The sequence below is a fragment of the Numenius arquata genome, chromosome 16 (genome assembly GCF_964106895.1).
Source record: "Numenius arquata chromosome 16, bNumArq3.hap1.1, whole genome shotgun sequence".
Classification (NCBI taxonomy): domain Eukaryota; kingdom Metazoa; phylum Chordata; class Aves; order Charadriiformes; family Scolopacidae; genus Numenius; species Numenius arquata.
Window position 1 is genome coordinate 8,819,891 of NC_133591.1, and position 21,802 is coordinate 8,841,692.

At 48.0% G+C, this 21,802-nt stretch overlaps 1 protein-coding gene across 2 annotated transcripts; it reads left to right on the forward strand.

The window, feature by feature from the left end:
* Positions 1 to 434: 434 nt before the first annotated feature.
* On the forward strand, positions 435 to 8,674 carry NOC4L (nucleolar complex associated 4 homolog). 2 transcript variants are annotated; one of them, XM_074159478.1, is made up of 15 exons: positions 435 to 536; positions 653 to 767; positions 902 to 1,008; positions 1,278 to 1,385; positions 1,926 to 2,075; positions 2,705 to 2,804; positions 3,103 to 3,137; positions 3,239 to 3,289; positions 3,832 to 3,943; positions 4,601 to 4,661; positions 5,221 to 5,331; positions 6,638 to 6,801; positions 7,151 to 7,233; positions 8,138 to 8,251; positions 8,558 to 8,674. In XM_074159478.1, exons 1-15 carry the CDS (start codon positions 435 to 437, stop codon positions 8,672 to 8,674), a joined length of 1,530 nt encoding a protein of 509 aa, XP_074015579.1. The 2 variants fall into 2 exon arrangements, with proteins under 2 accessions (XP_074015579.1, XP_074015578.1); XM_074159477.1 differs by having other exon boundaries at positions 435 to 530; positions 644 to 767.
* The last annotated feature ends 13,128 nt before the right edge of the window (positions 8,675 to 21,802 follow it).

Genomic DNA, 21,802 nt, shown 5'->3' on the forward strand with positions numbered 1-21,802 from the left:
AAGGTCTCCCCCAACTCTCTCAGCCTGTCCTCCAGCCCTCGGAGCATCTTCATGGTCTCCTCTGGACTCACTCCAACAGGTCCATGTGCTTCTGCTGTTGGTGGTCCCAGAGCTGGAGGCAGCCCTGCAGGGGGGTCCCACCGGAGTGGAGCAGAGGGACAGAATCCCCTCCCTGGCCCTGCTGGCCACGCTGCTGGGGACGCAGCCCGGGGCGCGGGTAGCTTTCTGGGCTGTGAGGTGCTATGTGCGGGCTCGTGTCGAGTTTCTCATCAACCAACACCCTCAAGTCCTTCTCCATCCATTCTCCCCTCAGCCTGTGTTGGTGCTCGGGCAGCTTTTCCTCAAAAGCTGGGGTTTTCGGGTTGGGGGAGCGGTTTCCCGGCTCCGCCTTCGGGCGGAGCGGCCGTCGCTCCTCCTCCTCTTCCGCCGGCAGCATGGCGCGGGCCGCCGCGCTCGCCTCCTGCCTGGAGGCCGTGCTGGGGAGCCGCGGCAACGCCAACCGCGTCTTCGAGATCCTGGAGCTGCTGGCGGTGCGGGCCGGGCCGGGCCGGGCGGGCTGTGGTGGGGCGGCGGTGGGGCTGAGGGCCGCGGTTGGCAGCGGGGCCGGCCCGCGCCCTCTCCTCAGAGACTCGCTGTTCCCCAGGGCCAGGAGGAGGAGGAGGAGATCCTCTGCGCCGCCAGGACCTGCAGCCGGCTCTTCGGGGCGCTGCTGGAGCGGGGGGAGCTCTTCGTCGGCCGCCTGCCCGCCGAGGAGGCCTCTCTGGCCGGTGAGGGGGGGAGCGGGGGCCGGCCGCGGCCGCGTCCCGGGAGAGGCAGGGCCCTGGGGCGGGGGGTGGCGGCTCCCCGGGGCTCGTCCCGGCCCGTCTGGGCTTTCACGGCTTCTCCGTGTTTCGTCCTCCAGAGAACTACAGCGCTGAGGACAAGTACAAGATCTGGATGAGGCACCGCTACAAGGAGTGCGTGGATTGCCTGGCGGAGCTGATGGGCCACCATGCCTTCCAGGTGAAGGTAGGTCCTGAGCCTCTGCTGGGACATGGGGGGTCAATTAGAAGCAATTATCACCCTAATATTTCAGTGTGGGAGGGCAGGCAGTGGTGTAAGACCTTGCTGGTCCTCTGACTCGCCTCTGCTCACCAGCCTGACAGTAAACGGCACACAGCTTTCTCCATGAAGAAGGGCTTAGTTCATTCTCCCTCCTTTACAAGTCACCTGTTTTGGGTCTGACCCCCGGTGTCCTTGTTGATGTGGGATTTTTTCTGTTGTTCTTTTTTCAAAAGGAATCATCGCTCTGCACCCTCATGAAGTTTGTTGAGTTGGAGGCACGATACCCATTGATCAAAGTAGAGTGGAAAGGGACTTTAACTTTTCCTCGTGAACTTCTCAAGGTAAGCTGCAGAACTGAAAAGCTCCTCCTGTTGGTACCTGATGGCACACGTGACCTTGTGTTCTCACCTTCTCCAGGGCTAAAATTTCAAGCTAGGAGGTTTTCAGTGGGAAGGGAGGGGGTTGTCCTAGAGAGAGCACTGAAACCTAGAGCTTCTGTCCCTGGTGAGGTGGCACCTGCGGAGGTGGGAGCAGCTGCCTTGTATGGGTTCAGGCTGCATTCCTGAGGTACCAGTTCTGGGTGGTTTTTTGGAGTCCCGGGCCTCGCTTGCAAGGATTGGGGGGTAAGAGGGAAGGCACTGCCCCTGGATCAGCTGCCATCTCATTTCTAAATGACATTGCCTTTGATAGAAGGGGCCCATCTCAGAGGCCAGGAGGGCCCGTTGGAATGGCTTGTGAATGTTGCTGTGGGGCAAGCAGCACACAGCCATGCTAGCTGCCCTTCAGAAAGATGAAGGGTTCCCTCAGCCACCACAGCTTGCTATCTGTTCCAGTTCTGTAAGAGACTGACTTCTTGCTTTCCTTTACAAACCTTTTGTTAGGTAGTTGTTGATGGCTTACTTCCCTTAAATGAGGACGCTTCGCTCCTGATCTCTCGCTTTCAAGAATATATGGAGTATGATGACATTCGGTACTTTGTCATAAAGGCGGTCACTGAGAGTATTGGACAAGTCATGCAGAAGACAAAAGAGGTAACAAATTGTTGTTGTTGAGGTGGGTCTGGATAAACTGGTCTGAAACGTGTATCTCGTGTGTGAAGTGGGTAGGAGCAGCAGTGTATGGAAAGGCTTTGGAAGCAAGAGAACTGAGTGTGCCCGCTTGAAGGCATTGATTTTTGAAATTATTTTTTCTTGCTCACAATGTATGTCAGTTATGCTAAGAATGTCTTCAGTATGAAATTGGAAGTAATTCAAGACATATGTTGATGTTCTTCCAAATCCTTCTGCTCTGGGCTCTAGCTTCTGTTTTACCCAAGTCTCTGCAGCTTGGGTGGCACACACAGAACATTTATTTCTGTTCTGTCTCTGATGCAGAGAAGAAGAGTCTGTTTTCTTTAATTAAATCCATCAATTTTGTTAAACCAGAATTAGCTCGGGGATTGGTTTTGTGTTAGGCGAAAGAGTAATACTCTAGGGCGAGGCAGCAATAGAGAATATACCAGTATGTACTTTAGCTGTCGGCATCTTTCCTTTCCTTTTTCTTTACTAAACATGTTCAGTGCTTGAGAAATTGGGCGGTATTGAAGTCCAGCATTTTGCTGTCTGTTGTGGAACTTGCTTCATGTTTGATTATATGTTTTTTTTTTTTTTTTTTTTCTCAGAGGCCGCTGCCATTTTACCAGCAGAATGTATTTTCCCTTATTTCGCCCATTAACATGCCAAACAAAGAGTCTGACATGGTCAAATTTATGGTGAAGCAAGGTTAGTAAGCTCCATGTGATAAACTGTATGAAAGGGAAAATCAGGTTTAAATTTTTATTGTATGAAGACACTGTTATCGTTTCCTAATGAAAAATGTCTGCTTTGTGATCACGGTGATTCTAAACGTATTACAAAATCCACATTCCTCAGTCTGTGGTGGGGTCTGTCATGGCCTTGTATCAAGACAAGGACTTCAGCCCAAGTTTTTAGGGTATCAAAGGACTAAGTAAAAAAGGGTCACCTTAATTTCTTAAACATACAATGTCAAATTCAACACCTGTTTTTCCTTTCTTCTTAGATAACTGGGAGGAATTGAAAGTGTCGAAGCTGCAGGTAACTTTTAATTTGCTTCTTCAGACTTGAAATTCTGTTTACTTAAAACAGAGTGATGTCTACACCAGTGTGTTTAACTCCGTTTGCAATTCTCTTTTCAGGCACACAAGCAGGCGTTCGAAAAAATGTGGCTCAGTTTTTTGAAGCACAAGGTGAGTGTTGCTGCTACCACTGATCTGTACCACTCTTCAGTTGCTAATCCTTGGAGGCTGCGGCTGCCCTTGTGTGGAGCTCTGGTAGGACCCCACGGTGCTTTCAGTGTCGGATGAGAACAGCCCAGTCACCGTTTCTGTTGGATCGTTCTCCTGCCAGGAAACAACCTCATATACGTTCTGGTGGTACTCCTTACTCTCAGCCTGTTTTTACCGGCCTTAAACAAGTCTGCCCATAAGTGATCTGCAGCATAACAACCTCTGCTCACAAGTTGAGGGTTCCCAAGCCTTTTTGATGGTGACTTTCCCCTCTGAGCTGCGATGACGCTTTTAGTTGTGAGCATCTGCTTCTTTGAATGAATTTGTCGCGTGTCACTTGTAAACCCTCCCATTTGGGAACTGTTGCTGCAAGCCCTTCTGTATTGTCCTGTCACATTCCCTTTTGCTTGTGTGTTGCCTTTTCAGCCATGGGTTGCGGTTGCTGTTGCTCTCTGAGTTCCCCCTGCAATGATTGTTTCACTGTATTGTTTCGTCCTTCACAGCTACCCACTGGCCTGTACAAAAAAGTCCTTGTGATTCTGCATGACTCCATCCTGCCTTACATGAATGAACCCACTCTCATGATAGACTTCTTGACAGTGGCCTATGGCATAGGTGAGTGAAATCAGGCTTTTAATCCTTTGTGGTACGTACATGCAGCAAGGTACGTATGGACTTGGAAGGTTGGCTGGATGCAGCACTACAGCCTGGATGATGAAATGGATATGCTTTTGGCCAGGGTGGAGCTAAGGAACTATGGTGAACTCTGTTGTCCCCGAAAGTGAGATGTTTTAACCTGTGTCAGTGTTGTTGCTCCTTGTATGTAGGGAAAATCATATTTAAGGCTTTGGGAAGATTAGAATACTGGAGTGACTTCCTTTAAATACAGAATTCAGCCAGCACTGCTGGTACCTGGGCTGCATCTGGACACAGGATGCACAGATTCCTACAGAAATGCCCTTTCTGATGAGACCTTTGCCTCCTCAGTGTGGCTTTCTTGGGGGATTAGAGCAGCACGTTTTTGTGTCTCAGTCCTTCAGAGTCTGTTCTTCTAAACTACAGCTTAATCTTTGTAAGAAACTTGTGAGCCTCTGGAAGGTTTTAGATGAAATTGTGTCACCTTACAGCCATCACACAACATCACACTAATTTCAGGTACTCTTAGTTTTGGCTTCCTTCTGGGAAGATTTTATAATAGAAACAAGTTGTAGTTGACTTTATTTTTTTTTTTAATTATTTTTATTGTGTTGATAACCACCTGCTTTCTTACAGGTGGAGCAATCAGTCTTCTAGCCTTAAATGGTTTATTTATTCTGATTCATCAGCATAATCTGTAAGTAAAAAGAGCATATGGTTTAAAAGAACATGGGGTTTTGCATTTATATCTTTATGTTAAAAGGAACTGAAATGGATTTTCCACACCTTCAGGCTTTAAAATTCTTCCATAAGAAAGCCAAACTCTGCAGAAGAAGCTCAGCTGTTTGGATGCTGAGCTCTTTTGATAGTCTGACCTTTTTTTCAGCTGAGCCTAAATATCCTTTCTCCAGACTGCGGTTGCTCAGCACTTGAAAATCGATTTCTATTGATTCGATTACACAGTGAAGCCATAGTCTTTGGTGTGCCTTTCACCCGATCCTGTACCATTTGCAGTCAATGGACATAGCTTCACATCCCCAAAATGGTTGGGCACTGCAAGAGCTATAAATTCACCTTGCAGCTTGTTTTCAAGTGGTGGCTGTGGAGAGAAGCCTAAGAAAGCTAAACAGAGCCCAGCAGTGGTCTGGGGAAGTCTATAACGAAAGCACAGGAACATTTAGACACAGAATAGTCCCATTGTACATCACTAATCAGCAATGGATGTTGTCGTTTATTTATTTTTTTTTTTTTAACAGGGAATACCCCGACTTTTACAAAAAGCTGTACAGTCTTTTAGACCCTTCTATCTATCACGTGAAGTACCGAGCCCGCTTTTTCCATTTGGCTGATCTGTTTTTGTCTTCATCGTAAGTAGCATCATTACTATGTATGTTCATGTATTTTCCTCTTGCTTTTCTGTTGGCCAGAGGCTGTTTTTGAACAGTCCCCCACATGTCTGGATATAACGTATTCAGTGTTCCCACTGGATTAGATTCATTTTTACCGAGAAAACCGAGTCCAAGAGTGTTACTGTAGTGTTGTAATTTTTTTCATGTGCTATTTTTGAAGATTTGCCACACAGCTATCTAGTTTCAGAAGGTAAAAATGCAGTTAGTTATCAGAGTTTGATCTGCAAATGATTATGGATGTATTTTGATCTGTATTCTACTTTGGCTGGAAGTGATGATTTTTCTGTCTTTATGAATATGGAAAAATAACATTTGCAGGCTTTTTATAGATCATAAAGCTGTTGATAAATTGATGACCTTTTGCAGATGTATAACATTGAAATATAAAGTGTTTGACAGTCTGTCTTGATGCTGTCAACTCGTACACAGGGAAGTAACTAGATAAGTAGTTGGTCGTATAGTTGCCATCATATGTTATAAAATAAACCAAGAATAACGCTTTACAGTTCAGCACTAGGCACTTACTACCCCGTCTTGTACTCATGGTGTGCTTTGGAGACAGTAAGGAGATCTGACAGATGGTGTCCTGTGGGGTGGCTTTGCTGAGCCTTGCAGGTGTAGTGAGCCCTAGGGCTGAAGGCTGAGTGGCTGCAAATTGTCATCTTTCATCCCAGCTCTTCTGACCTGAAGAAAATGCCTAGATGAGCTGATTACTGTTAGCAATTTGCATTTTTACCATAAAAAAAGAACTGTCCTGCACATTTACATTGCAGCAGCTTTATGTTCCCATTAACAGCTGCACTGCTTACTTTGGTCCTTGGAAGTATTACATAAATTTAACACCATGGCCCATGTATTGATTAAACCCACAAAACAACATTAGAAGAGTATAACTCAGGCTGCCTGGCCAAGCACTCAGAAGTTTATAGAAGGACTGAATAAGGATTGCCATGTGAATGGCCATGTACAAGAGCTCTACTTGGCTGCAGCAAGCACCTGGAGTGGTGCCATGCATCTGGATTGAATCGCAGTGATATGAGATTATTCATGAATGGAAATGCCCCCAGATTTGTTCCAGAGGGTGCACAGGACCCTCTATTACTGCTTGTAACCAGGATTCTTATGGCTTCTCTTTACTCCATAGCCTCAAAAATCTGAAGAGCGCCACTGATCTTTAACCTGACCTGCTGTTTGGGTTGGTGAGGCTGCTGGCTCACTTGCTAGGACTTTTACATGCTGGTTTCTTCTGTTCCCTTTCCAACAGTCACTTGCCAGCGTATCTGGTGGCAGCATTTATAAAGCGCCTCTCCCGGCTGGCCCTCACTGCTCCTCCCGAGGCTCTGCTCATGGTCATTCCCTTCATCTGTAATCTCTTTCGGAGGCACCCAGCATGCAAAGTGCTAGTGCACAGACCTAATGGGCCAGAAGGTGAGAGGGAAGGTGGGCAGGGGAGGTCTGGATTCCTGTGGAGGAGGAGGGGAGATCCCATCCCCGGTTCTGAGGTCTAGAAGGGTCCCTCTGTCCCTTGAGTTTGTGGAAAGCCGGCAGGCTGCTCCTGCAGGTTCGCTGACGGTGAAGACCCATCTGCATTGCTCCCCTCTGACCTTGGGCCTCACAGTTGGCTCCCCTGCCCCTGTGATTCCCTGGTGAAGGCTGCTTTGAGCCTGGCACGGTGACCCAGGCTACTTCCAAGTGCTGAAGGACTGGGGGGGCTGTACCAGGCACTGAGCTTGTCTTGTTCACGCAGAAGATTAGCTCTGTATCTCTATTTCCTTAGATGTGTCAGAAGATCCATATATTATGGAGGAGGAGTCACCATCTGAAAGCAGGGCTTTGGAGAGCTCTCTCTGGGAGATGCGGGTATGTCAGCTGAAAAGGAACATCTGTGTCTGGTGTGGGCTTCTTCCACCCTTGCTGCTTCCTTGACACACGTTGGCTCTGGGCAAGTCCCACTTACAAGAACCTGCTGACATACATCTTGCAAATGAGGTGGTTTCTGGCTCATCTTTTATTCTGCATCCTTTTCTATCCTAGCGTAAGAGGGAAAGGATTCCACAGACTGGAGAAATTGTATATGCTAATTAGTAGGTGACTTGTGAGCACGCTTCTGACTGTGCAGATGAAAAGTGTGCAGTTAACAGACTAAATAGCTGCAAATGTATGAGACTTTTTATTTGCTTTGGAGGGGAGAGAGGAACTTGCTGAGCACTGATGGAAGTTAATTGGGTACAGCTAGGTCATCCTGTAGAAATGGGTTTAAAAATGCTGGAGAAGGTGGTAATGTTCACCTTTCACCTGAATCACCTGAATTTGTAGGATGGTATATGAAGGCTGCAATTGGTTAAATTGCTCCTGATGGTTCTAAAATCTTAATGGCAGAATTGTCACTTTCCATTTAAATGCTACAAGGGATTAGTGTAAGGGGCTGAAGCAGCAACAAGACTGTTGTGCAGGAGCTTGGATGGACGCTGGGGCTGTGGGAGGGGCAGAATTGGGTTGTGTGCTGTAGGCACAGCCTGTGGAGGAGTCCATCTGTCTTGAGCTGGATGTGAACCGGGTGGAAGGGGCCTTTGGCTGTTTGAAAGATGGCTGAAATCGGGATTTCTTGAAGCCCTGTAGTAGCACAGCACAGCAAACTTGCCTCCTCTGCCAGAATTTGATGTTCACTGAAGATCTGACCAACAAAGGGGCAGATCCCTGAGTGGGAAGCCAGATGGGTGTGTCACCCTGTACTTACCAGACCATCTCCTTTTTGCGTTTGCAGTCACTACAAAACCATTATCACCCAGATGTGGCCAAGGCAGCTGCTGTCCTGAACCAGTCACTGTCTGAGATAGAGGATGACATATCAGGGCTCCTGGAGCTCTCAGCTTACGAGGTACCGTTGCCATGCCTTTGGGAATGATTGGAATGGGAAGAGGAGACTCGTTCTTGGGTGCTGTAGCTGCGTCAGCCTTGCTGCTGGGGAAGGAGCTAGGCTGACTTCTGGTTACCCAGAGCCAGGGAAAATGGGAAAATGTCAGTTAAATAACGGAGCATGAGGCAGCAATGGTGACAGGGATGGATTTTTATATAAAAGGTTTATTGCTGGATCTTTTAAGAGGTTAGAGTGAGCAGTGGTATCAGCCAGAGTGAAGAGCTTGTACTGAGTTTTGCCAATATCATCTATTTTTTTTCTTTGTAGCTTTTTGATAAAGAAGTAAAGAAAAAGGCTGCTGATGTGCCCCTGGAGTTTGAGCAAATACGAGGTTTGTTTGGAAAGAAAAATGATATTTTTGCAGAGCACTTCGCTTTAGATTGACACAATCTCTTATAAACACATCTGCACAACTGACTGATCTCAGGGACATGGCCAAAGCTCACGTGTTGTGCTGGGCAGTTCTGCCTTTGAAGTATCTCTGTGTGATGAGAGCTGAACTGCTTGAGAAAGGTGTAGCCTTCTTCAGTGACCTTTGCCACCACCCATGGATGGACTTTCCTTTGTTCCTCACACTTGCATTCTGCCACCTGATACTTGGGAGGGATTTCCCCTCAGAGCAAAGTTTTCTGGACCTGTTTATTTCTGGGGTTCCAGCCCCTTTCTCCAAAGCTGCTGGTGCTGGCTATGATCAGTGATCAGTATGTGCAGGCAAACCATCTCACTGCCACTCAATGGGACTGAGGGGAAGTGTGTTCTCTGACTAATGCTCTTATTTTTCAGATATGTTACCTTTTATACTGACGACCTGTCTGTAGCAGGTGACTTCAATAAATAGCTGTAAACACCTGATGATATCCTAATTGTATTTTTTTATATAAACTTTGAAACTCACATCTTCAGGGGGATGTTTAGCTTCTATGTACTCATCTTAACACTCCCACATTCGAGGCATTGAAAGCTCAGGTTTGTCAAAAACAAGCCATAGATGACATTCAGTTGTTCATCTATGAAGTGTTGCTGATGTTCCTTCATGTACATCTGTCTCATGCTGTAAGGTTGCTTAATTCAAAATGCTCATGAGCTTTGGAAATGAGCGTAATCCTGGTGACTGCTGTGGCTAGGGAGGCCAACTGATGTGCACTGGGGGGGTACGTCTAATCCTTGATTTTTGCTTCAGAATGATAAGTAGCTTAATGTAGTTTTGCTTGCAGCCTGCAAATGTTGTAGGAGCTCTGGCCAGTGTGTATCCAGGTGCTAATGAAGTTTTAACTAGTCTGCCGATACTAGGTGGTTTTGTTAATTTGGATTTTTTGTATAGTTCTAGAAGTCATGCAGAAATTCCTTCTGATAGGTTTGGGGTTTCCACCCCCCCACCCTCCCAAGGTTTTAAATTTGAGATAAAATCAGGACTTTTATTGGTAATCGTTTTCAAGAACTTAATTTTATTTCTTTAGACTTTAACTCTACTTGCATGTTTTGAAATAATATTTTGTGGAGGAAAAGGATACAGTCAAGAAAGTGGAGGCCAAGAAATCTAATTTCTGGCAAACAGGTCTGTTTAAGTCCTGTTTAAGGAAATTTAAGTTCTGTTTAAGGAAAACTGCAGCTGTTTTGGAGACACCAAGTGTTATGTTTTCTTCATCCAGTTGTCTTTATGCTTTCATCAGAAGCTTTAGTCTTTGTTGGTCTCTAGTGAAAAAGCAATCCCGTCTCTTCCCTGGCCAGCCTGCTTTTCTTTTTGATTTGACTTCTGGTACCCGTGGTGGGAAGGCAGAGGGGCTGAGATAATGAACAATTTGAGAGACCTCAGTTCCAGTTCACCCAAGCCTTGTATTTCAGCTCTAATATGTATCTCCCTGTATCATGGATGTTGTATGTATGTGTTTACGAAATATTTTGAAGTGCTCTGACGTTAGTGAGGACCACATAACTACATTTGGAAGAAGTATATAAGTTTAATATCTTCCAGATTAATTGAGTGAATATATTGAAATGAAGGAATGTGCATTGAATGCCTTTGCATCTTTTTGGTTTACTTAGGTTGGCCCAGTTATATCTGTCTGAAATTACTAATGGATGTCATTCCTGTCTTTCATAATATTGACACTCGGAGGTGTCAGGATTCTTTTTTCAGTACACAAATATTAAACCATTTGGGCATGGGGCAAGTCCAGGTCTCATGGCGTTGAAAATGAGGGAGTTGGGTTGGGTTCCTGTGTCTGGAAGGAGGGTAACCAGACTCTTTCTCACTGTGCCATCCAAAGGTAAGCTGTGTGCATCCATCTGCCGTCCTGGAGTCTCCTGTGCTGCATGGGGGGCAGAGAGGGTTGCTGGGGAGTGGAGAGTCGCTGCTACTGCCTCGTCATGTGGCCCCTGCTGCCAGAGGGGCAGAGACTACTCTCTGAGGGCAAATGACCACCGACTAAAATATGGACAATATACTTTGGAGGAGAATGCTGCTGGAAATGGTGGGGTTTGCTTTTTCCCAGGAGGAAGACTGCGAAGGCACCAGCATCTTTAATGTTTCACCAGCCAAGGGTCCTAAGTACTGTCACTGCAATTAACAGTGACTTGATTGGAGCAAGATGTGATCTATTTTTTCAAGCATGTTCCCAGTGCCCCATGTGCTGAGCGCTGCAGCTCCCGCTGACGCCGAGACAAGGGTTAGGCTGTCACGGTCTGGTTTCAGATCTCTCGGCGTATTTCGGTGCTGAGCTGGAAATGCTGTTAGCGCTTTACTGAAAGTATGTGGGGCTGACCTGGTGTGACTTAATTATTTTGTGATGATGGCTGGCAGTCCCAGACGCAGTCTCACTGTGCTTGGTGCAGACAAGGCAGCTCGCAGACGGCTCAGGAGCTTACAGCTCAGCCTGGCTGTACTGTAGACAAGCCTTGAAGGTCTTCCAGAGGCTTCATACCCCATCTCTCATGCCGCACTTGCTTAGGCAGCGTTCTTAAACCACTCTTAGGTGGAGATAGCTTTAAGCCCCTGCCTGTCCTTGGAAAAACCTTCCACCTGGTCTTTCATCAAGCTTTTATCTTTAAACTTTCACCCCCCCTCCCCTCAATAGGGAGGCATCAGGGAAAAAAATCAGCAGTTATAAATATTAAAAGTTTCATCTGCACTGAGTGAACAACCCTTATCAGGCTGCACACCCGCTGCCGCTACTGCTCTACAGGTCTCCACAGACTGCAGATTATAGATGCTTTAATCATAGTGTATATTAACTGGAAGGCCAGATTGAAGTACCAGGCAGAGAGTGCGTAAGTCACTCCTGTTATTATTTGATTTTTATCAGATGTGAGGAGGGGGGGGAGAGGGTTGTTCTGGGGTTTGTTGTTGTTGTTGTTGGGTTATTTCAGTGAGCATAAAAGATAGTTTTATGAAAACATTGACACAGTCCCCCAGCCTCCCCACCCATCACTGCCTCATTCTCCCACCAGAGGACAGCGATAAGGTCTCTGTGCGTTGCAGTGGGCTGCCCTTGGTTTATTTTCCTGAGCTCTCATTCATTTAAAGGCCATTCAAAGTCATCCCAGCCTGAAGGTGAAAGAGCCACTCATCAAGGGCACGATGAGATTTATCTTGTGAGTCAAAGCCTGCCCAGGGTGGAACAGCCTGCCCAGGGAGGTGGTGGAGTCACCATCCCTGGAGGTATTTAAGAAACGTGTAGACGTGGCTCTTCAGGGCTTGCTCTAGTGCCCGGGATTGTGGTTTGTGGTGGGGTGTTGTGTGTGAGGTTGTGGGTGTGGGGTTTAGTTGGTGGGTGCTTTTTTTTTTTTTTTTGGGGGGGGGGGGGGTTGTTGTTTGTTTGGTTTTGTGTGTTGTTTTTTTGTTTGCTTGTGTTTTTTTTTTTTTTTTTTAATGTGGTTGGACTCGATGATCTCAAGGGTCCCTTCCAACCACTAAGATTCTGTGATTCTGTGAAAGGTCCGGGTGACCATGGTGATTTTGTTAATCAGCTTGGATTCTCACTCTTTAGGTATTCGTTTGGGAATAGAGGGAAGTGTTCATTTACATCCGTAAATGGATGAAAAAATCCAAATGCCAGCCAGAGACCTGGGGCAGGCTTGCCCCAAGTATCAGGATCTCTGCTCCCAGGCAGAGTCGGTGCCTGTCCTCTTCCAGCACGGTGTAAGAACACTTGGTGGTAGGCTGGCTGTCATCCTCCAAGAAATTAAGCTTGTCTATGTAAAATACCTCTCATTTCATACCACGTGTTCAGGTATCTCAAGGTGGGTGTTAAGGAACTGCCTCACCAGCAGCCCCTGCCCGTTGTCTCAACCACCTGGGAGTCCATCTCTGCCCCTCTGGATTGTGTGTGAGCTCATCAGCATACAGGAGCTAGACACTGAGTTGATAAATCCTGTCTTGGCTCTAAATGGGCCAGATCCACAAGCTCCCAAGTGCTTAAAAAAACCAACCCAAAACCAGTAAAAAATGCTTAGCCCCACTGACCAGCTGCTATTAGCATTAAGGTGGTTCCCCAGCTCTGGGATAGTGAAGGCTGCAGCCCAGCCATAACCACTGTGTTTTCCACTACCCAGTTTTGAAAAAACAAATGACCTCAGGTAATTTACACCCCTGCTCAGGCAGAGAGGGGTACAGGATCACAGTTCGACTGACACCAGCCTTCTCCAGCACTGCCATAATCAATATTCATTAACTGAAGTCTATTTGACTTGGAGATTTACTGCTGTTAGTAAGCCAAGAGTCTATCTTAGCATGGTTCATGAAAGAAATTTTAGGTCTGTTAATAAAAAGAGTTGCTTTTCTGCAGTTTCTTAGCCCTGTCCCTGGGCCATGCTTTCATCATGAAAAAGTGAGAACTGGAGCATGTGAGTAGAGCCAAAAGAGAGAAAAACAGAGGAAAACTTCTCTTCAGAGCTGGGGGAAGGCACCTGGGGCTGGGTTAGTGTATGGCCAGCTTCAGAGAGCACTGTCTTGCTTCCCTGTAATTTTCTAAGCCACCACCCTGCATGCACCTGAGAGGAGAAAACTCAAGCTGTTTGGGACCATCACCCGCCCAGCAGCAAGGCTGAGCTCACTGGCCGCTTTGCTCGGGCGCCTGGAGCACCATCAGGCATAAGCACCCCACTGGAACCCAGGGGACTGGCCCAGTCATTTATAGCTGGAGGATACCCATCAGTGATGACCTCACGGGCTGTAGCACCAACCTGACTTCCTGAGAACTAAACCCTGACAACCAGGACAACCAGGATGCTCTGGTTGATGGTGCATGCAAAAAGGATGTGAATGTCAACTCCATCCTAACAGAGTTACAGCCTGCAAGCTCCATGGCCTGCTGGTATCCCCATTTTGTTGATAAACGAATGGAGCGAACCTTATCAAAACAAGCAGGCTGCAGTCCTGCTAACGTAGCTCCGCTTGCACTAAAGATAATTGATGCTTTAATAATGCTACGCATTATCCAGATTGTGGCTGGAGTGCTTATGTGAGGAGAAGCATCAATCACAGGTGGCTGTATTTAACTTCTATCAAATATCGAGGTGGGTGGCAAGGTGCATTCTTGTGCTGCTCTTGGGGAAAGTGTTGGGCTCCAAGATATGAAGCGAATGAATCATCACATCCCTTTTGCCTACATCAGTTTCCTGCAGATTGGGAGAGTAAGGATGTACATTTTTGTTATCTCAGCTGGAGACAGGAGATACCACGTGCTGGGGTATTGGAAACAGAGGCTTGATGGTGAACTGCAGTTCCCAAGTGGAAGGCCTCCAGTCTTGTCTGCTGGTGAAGGGAAAGGTCTCTCTGCTGGGTTCTGCTCTGCACAGATAAGGTCCTCCTGCAACCCAGGCAATGGCTCTGGAGTTCAGTGAGCCTTGAGAGAAGTCGCAGGTGAGATCTGCTGCTGTGTCACACAGGTAGACTTACTGGGGCCGGAAAGAGTGAGGGATGCAGGCAGGAAGTGAAGTCCCACCACCGTGACAGCCTTGTGGGCAGGCAGCAGGGTTGTCTGCAGTGATTGTCGCTGCTGCTGCGTACCCTGTGTGTGCCATGGGGCTCTGCCGCAGAGCCCAGCAGGGTGGCTCCAATTAGCTGTGTGCTTGGCTGGGTCCATGGGCCAGCATGCTGTGGTCTTGTTTGATATGTACCGGAAGGGTCTCTGCCCACTCACCAGCCTAACATGCCCCAGGGGATGGGTCCAAGCCTCGGAGAAACCAAAGGGAGCTGGAAGGGATCCACTTTTGCATCCTGCCTCAAGCCTTGGCTTCCTGCACTCGGCGCATCATGTCTAAAGCTGCAACGTGTGGCTCCTTGCAGAGACACAGTCCTCTCCTCTGAAGCTTTTCCGTGTTAAGATGGCTCCTGAAGCATCCTGCTCGGCTGAAATGTTTCCTCTGGACCATATCTGACTTAGAGCTGCCCTGGGGGGTTAGAGCCGGGCCAGTGAATCGGGGCTGGTGGCCACTAGAGGACGGTGTAGACCAAGCCCGGTGCTGTGCTCAGTGCGCTGCCGAGACACGGCTCCTGCCAGAGCTTCTGTCAGCAGAAAAGGCATCGCTCAGCCCCGCTGCTACGGGGTGAGAGTGGGGCCTCCCGTCCCTGCTGCTCCCCTGGGAATGCGTGTGCCCACCCGGTCTGGAGCATCAGCGCCGGCGTGACGGTGTGTGACCGCATAGGAGAGTAAATGCCCCCACAAACCAGAGGGATGAGGGGGTTAAACGGGACCTGTGGTGGACCAGCCAAAGACACTGGCCCGCTGTGACCCCCTTGTGCCATGGGGGGTGATGGCTTTTCAGGACTGAGAATGCTGAGGAGGGAAAAGGAAGAAATAAAGTCAGAGTGCCAGGCTGTGTTTTGTGCGATGTGATGGCAGGAGGGTGCACCTGGATGGCCTGGGCTGGTGGCCTGGGCCAGTAGCCTCCATTTCTCTTAGTAGGGTGGTCTCACAGGTGTCTCTGTGGGTGTTGCAAAGTCAGGGATGGAGATGATCTTGCTTTGAATGGAAGGTGCCAAGTTCTCCTCCCAACATTGCACTTACAGGCTGTGATAAGGCAGACTCCAACCCTCATTGGTCTGGGTGACTTGTGTGTCACCGATTGCAATGAATGAGCCCATGTCAGTGAATGCTTTGCTTGCTGATGCTACATCGCTCTGCTGTGTGAACAGCCTTCTCCTGGTTCTTCCCAAGGTGAAGAATGGGAATGAACAGCCTTTTCCACTTCATCCCACATGTGGCATTTCATCCTTATGTTTTTAAAGTATGTCCTAGAGATTTTCAGTCCCAATTTAGGAAACTATTCTGATTCAGGATAGCATTTAAATATATGCTTTAAATATCTTGGGAGAGGAGATGTAAATGTGTGCTTTAGAGCACTTGACTATCTTTAATGTTCCCCTGAATTCCTTACTGAGAAACTGGGTGGCAAAGCACCCACCAGAGGATGTCTGAACAAAATCCCAGCAGGGCAAAGACTGCAGCCCCAAGTGCCAGGTTTGTTCTTGGAGGTTCCCTCAGCCTGAGCAGCAATTCCATCTCCAAGAAGCTTGTGGCTAGACCAAGCACTTGGTGCAATCACACAGGGAACCTGCAGGAGAGGCTCTGCTGGCTGTCAGGGAGGGTGAGTCTGACCTGTCCCCAGCACTGCCCCTGGGCTGGTTTTGGCATGCTGGGACCCTACCTGCACAGTCAGCTCTGAGCACAGGGTATGTTTAGTCTCCCAGACTGTCTTTTGTGAAAGTCACCTTCTCATGAGGATCGACCATCAAGAGTCACTGGCTGCAGTTGAAGAGTCCTCGTCTTACTTCAGTGTCACAGAGAAAGAGGGTAGAGGGATCTTCTGGTGCAGGTTTGTCCTTCTGGCCGAACAAGTACTTTACCTCAGCAAAAGGTGTGTAAGAATATGTAAAAATCAGGCTAGTGCCTGATATTCAGCCATGGGCTCAGAGAAGATAGTCTCATGGTCTCTTCTAGCTTTCAGTCTCATGTACAAGAGAAGCTCGTACAGATAAATAATGAGGAGGGAAACATCCAATTAAACACTCATCCCAGTCCCCCGATAGGAACTACCCCTTTATCACTCTATAATGCATCGTAAAGGCTCTCTTGGTGGTTTTCTACTGTGTACAGCAAAGCAGAGCTGGATTCTGTTTCAGCTGTTTCTAATGCTATTCATCACCGCTGTATCTAAACATGATCTTACTTTGATAATAGGACTCCAAGCAGTGATAAAATAAAGTGAGATTAAAATAACTACATAATAAAATTCCAGATTAAGCTGAAACTATGGTAAATCTTCAGAGCCGTAGAAATGTAATAGCTAAGCTGTATGGACTCAGTATTTTGTTGAATGACTGATAAAATGTGTTGATCCACATTATAGTTTTATGTCTGTTTCTGTATAATAACCATAACTACAGTTCTGCTGCAGTCTGGCACTTAAAAAGATCTCCTTTGAATGTATAACTTGTTGCATGTCTTTTGTTTGGCTTTTATAATCTCCAAATACTAAAAAAAAAGGACTTCTTTTGGGCAATAATAGGTGACGGATATTGACTCATCCCTGGGCACAGGGGACATTAAGAAAATGAGGAGGAGAGATCCCTTCTGCCCTCCTGGGAGCTCTTTGCTTTTCCTGACTCAGCATGGTACCCCTGCAAGCCCTGATTTAAGACTGTAGCTGTAAAGGAGAGGGACGGGGGGGTTACGGGTGTCCCTGCACTCAGTGAGTGCTCAGGACTCCCCTTTGCCTCGTCTCCCACACACGGAGCTGTGTGTCCCTGGTTTTACAGCCAGGCAGCTGGTCACTCGTCCCTTCATGGCAAGCTGCCTGATGGCCCAATCAACCTCCTGGCCACCGGTTCCCATCTGCCCGTGATGATGATGTGACCCTTGGCTTCTGGTTGAGGCCTTGTCATGGCTCTGATGGCACTTGAGAGCTGTGAATCATCTCAGCCCCGTTTTCTAGTTGCCAGAGAAGCCTGATGCATGTCTGATGGCAAATGCTGCTTCCTGAGGGAGGAAGATCTGGAGCTGCCTTTGAAGTGAGGCATGGGCCAGTTGCCGGGACCTTGGGTTGCTGCTTGCACCCAGCACTTCTCACCTAATATCATGCGGTTTTGGTTCCTGAAGAAGAGCAGAGTCGGGCCAGGGAAGGCGAAGGCGGTGTTGGGAACTGGGATGGGTGCTCGGCTCAGGCTGCCCATGCTCAGTGGCTGTGAGCACCCGCAGCAGCTGCCGCAGGAAGGGAAATGCCTCCTTTTATCACTCTAACCTCATGGTACAGGCTTGAAATGCAGGAACTGAACAAGTTACAGATCTTCTTGCTTTACAGAACTGGTGGTACTTTTGTATTCTTTTGATTTACTATTTATTCTTTCAGTTCAGATCAGTGATCCAGCACTTGGCTCTGCTTAGTGTATTGATTAGGCCAGAATCCCATCTGCCACTTTGCTGCAAGGTATTGTAAAACTATTGTGAAGCCCTGAAACATTTCCGAAATAATATCAGAGCCTCGTGCTCTCCTTGCCAATGAGCATCTTGTGGAGCTGCTTTGAAGGCAGGCAGGGGAGGAAGATTACTGGAGCAGGCTTTTCAAAGGAAAACTAGAAATTGTTTAGCAATGTGATCCAACCAGGGACCCCCCCTCACCCTGGGGCCAGGACAGCCCACTTGTTGCTGGAGTTTTGCTCTACAAGACAAAGCCCCTGTGAAGATAGAGCATCACAGCTCTGTGGGGCTCTCCCATCTGAGAGCGCGGCTGGCAGCGTGTCCCATCCCTTTCCCCTCCAATGGCCATGCTGTATGGCAGCTATGCAGTGAGAGGACAGCGGGGACCATCTGTTGGGTGTTCCTTGACCCCATCAGGGAAGCCTTAGTGTTGCCAAAAAGAGAGACTTTTGTATGGTTTGCGCAGGGATGGGAGGGAGGGAAGATCAGGCTGCAGTGCTGGCTGGCAAAGGGAGCTGGAGAGGGAGTATGTGCCATGAGAAAGGGCTCTCTAGATGTATCAGATGCAGAGCTTTGAATTCCTTGAGTGACATTAATAGGGTGGAGTTTCCCTCCCCCACCAGCTCTGCACCGCTGCTGAGCGCTGACCCTGATCCTCCGGGAGGGACCTGATGGGCTTTTGGGCTGCTCCTAAAAGCTGCTGCACCAGTGACAGACAGACGGACTGACAGAGCTGTCTGTCCTCCAGTCTCACCGATCAGGTGCGTGGGGGGAAGGCACAGCAGTCAAATGCTTCTCCCCAGCTCCCTCTCCAAGGACCTCCCTTCAGTCCGGCCTCAGAACCAGATTTCAGCCCTTCCAAACGGGCTGATTAGAGAAGGAGACTTTGAATTTTGAACATGCAAGAAACGGCCCCTGTAGGCTTGAATTACTTATAGAGTATAAATGATGCCTGAATGTTAATGTACATTTCCGAGTGGATGTACATTTCGGAGTGGATGATAACTTCACTAAGTGCAGCGACGTCGCACCAAAGATGAATTCAGCCTGGGGTGTTTGCTGGCAAACGCAGCACCATCAATCCCTACTTATTCCCCTGAAACCCTCAAGTTTTTTTGACTTGTGAGCCAGGAGGAGCCCAGAAGAGAGGCAGGGAGTGGGAAATAACAAAGGTACGTCTGTACACTGGAAAGGTAAATTGATCCCGAGGGTTAGCAAGTCACCAGTAAGTACAGCAGCAGACTGGAGCTGAAGAGAGTCCCTGGTAGATGAGAAGATCAAGCCTGGAAGGCTGCTGTCAGTGAAAGCAGCAGGACTGAAGTCTCCAGTGGTCCGGGACTAACTCTGACCCTGCCTGTAACAGGCAAGAGCAGTGGTGGGTACAGCGTGGCTGGGAAGGGAAGGTTGATTTGCCTGGCAGAATGTGCATTTTAATTGCTCATTTTCTTTCCTTTTTTATGTGATTTGATTGTGAATTATGTTTTCTGCATTTGTAATTAGAGGGTAGAGCAGATGGTGAGGCTTTGTCTGAAGTGATGTAGCCATTGAAATAACTCATGCTGCTGGCTGACAGTTTGCTAGGAAAGGGTGTGTTACACCATGACGATACCCTGGGAGCTGCTCTAACAGAGACCCACATATTAAATAGTCCAAGACAGAGCTTTAAATGATAGAAATCAGCACTGCCCCACTGAAATCCACATCCAGGCTGGTTTACACCCCCTAGAAAGCTGTTCTCAGGGTAGAAACTGCTTTGTCCTTACACCCAGAAATGCCTGCTGATTGAGTTTGTGCTGTTTTTATTTACGTGTGACATGCCACAGCCAGCCCACAACGTGCTGGCTGGGTTTCTTTGCCTGTGGGTTTGAAAGGGACAGCTCTTCACATCCTTGGGAGATACCCAGCTCTGCTTTGTCTCTGTGTCCTGCACTGAGAAGCAGGATTTTGTAATTCAAAACTTCCAGCAGAAGTTAAAAAGCTGAACTTGGAGAGAGAAGCCTTGGAGAGTGGCAAAAGTTTCAGTGAAGGGTGAAATAATTTTGCCTCTCTCTGTGTCAACCAGACACTTCCATTCATCAGCTTCCCACTTGGTTAGTGATTTGCAGTGAAAATGTTGGACAAGAGTCTTAAAAAAGTAGTGGATCCTAATTATGGTTTTGAAAAAGAGAGAAAACCCTTCCTAGAAAGTTACAGAAATACGTTTTAGACTTTCATTCATGTTGTCTCTTATCAGACACAAGCTTTTGGCAATGTACCGGTGTGCAGAGCAGGGACCTGAGCCAGTAGGTCTTTTTCTTGGACTTGTCACTGAAGGGGCCTTTTCCATTTCTGATTTCTACACCTCTCCAATAGAGCTTGGACAGCTCTGTGATATTTTTGTGAAAATAGTGAAAACCTGCGTAGTTCATGTGCATCATTTTCCATAGTTTAGTTTTACTATTAAGAAAGCAAATATCTGCATCTCGTGCTGGGCAAAGTGTTGTGCGCTGGGTTGAGACCACCAGAGGAGGAAGAGAGTGAGGAGGAGGAGGAGCGTGACCTGGTCTGTGTTGGCAGAAAGCAGAGGAGCAAGGCTCTGAGTGGGGGCTGAGGAAAACTCGACCCTTAACTCTGCTGGGGATTTGGTGCTTTGGGGACTGTACCTTGCAGGGCTGCGTTTCCCAGGCAGAGGCACATCACCCAGAGGGCACATCCCCTCTTGAGGGAAGTCAGTCATGCACTGGTGATTTTGCCCCTCTTGAGAGCCTCATTCATCTCATGCATATGTAGGCACACCTAGAGCAGATCAAAGGGACAAAGCAAAACAAGATTTAAGTGTAACATTATCTTCCCTAAATGACTGAACTTTCTGAGGAGTGCCCCATCCCTGGAGGTGTTCAAGGCCAGGCTGGATGGGGCTTTGAGCAACCTGCTCTAGTGGGAGGTGTCCCTGCCCATGGCAGGGGGTTGGAACTAAATGATCTTTAAGGTCCCTTCCAACCCAAACTATTCTATGATTCTATGAAGTACATAGACTGTGATTTTTTGGCAAAGTGCAGACTGTTGTGTGACGCTGGGGATAAATAGCAGTGTGGGCACCTTCCCACCCTGCTTGCTCACCCAAAGGTGACTTCTCACTTACAGGTATTTATCTTTTGGCACTTAGTTCAAACCGGGTCTGGCCTGTCATTCATTCTAATCTGCACCAAGTAAGACCTGGAGGTTTAAATCTTCAGGAAGATGTCTTACAGCACAGAGTTGTTTGTCTGTGAGCAGGAGAGCATGTTCTTCTCGTGTTCTTTCCTGTTCGACCTGAAGAAATTGGGGATCACGTGAGCTGTCTGTCGGGGAGATGGCACAGGGCAACCTGGGGCCACGTGGTCCCGGGGGACAACCCGCACTGCAGGGATGTCTGGTCTCACAGCAACGCTATAGCACTGGTAACAGCTGTCCTGCCCTCGGTTGTTAGGTGTGTTTAGAACGTGAGGGAAAAAGCTGTAAAATCCTCAGCTCAGTAGTTTGGGTAAAGCTGCCACCAGGTTTTCCAGTCCTTGTTCCCAGTTCCGTGAGAGCCTGTGGGAGCTTTCCTGTAAACGCCAAACGAGCTTTGAACTGAACCTGGACAGCAGTGCAGGAAACGCTGTCCTGGATGCTCCCTGGCAAGGGCTAATTAACGGCTCCTCAGAAGTGCTAAGGTCTGTGAAAAATGCTGCTTTACCACGATGCTACTGGCACAGAACCTCCTGGGACGTTGACAGTCCCGCAGTGACCTTTTCCTACCTGTATTAGGCGATGCCAAAAGGGCAGCTCTGCTTGTTGAAATCGGGGTGTATGGAGGGCGGGCACCGTCCTGCGTGGCTCTTAACAGGAGCGATCAGCCCCCCCCAGACGAGTAAGAAACAGCTCAAACCAGGCCCATAAACCCACTTGTGCCTGCATGCAGCTCCCAGAATAAGCTGTTCTGCCCCCTTCCAGCCTCCCACCTCAGAAAGGGGAGGTGGTTGCCCCTGCCTTTCCCCGTGCAGTCAGGCCTTCTGCTTTCCTTCAGAAGTCCCTGATGCAGCATGAGTGTCTGGTCAACGAGGCTCAGGACATGCTGACGTTTGCGTTCCTTTCC

Bases quoted from the DNA above. Each gene is read 5' to 3' on its own strand.
- NOC4L (XM_074159477.1), top strand. From the start codon at position 435: ATGGCGCGGGCCGCCGCGCTCGCCTCCTGCCTGGAGGCCGTGCTGGGG. The intron at 4,662-5,220 runs GTAAGTAAAAAG...TTTTTTTAACAG, and splicing joins CTGATTCATCAGCATAATCT to GGAATACCCCGACTTTTACA. The intron at 5,332-6,637 runs GTAAGTAGCATC...CCTTTCCAACAG, and splicing joins GATCTGTTTTTGTCTTCATC to TCACTTGCCAGCGTATCTGG.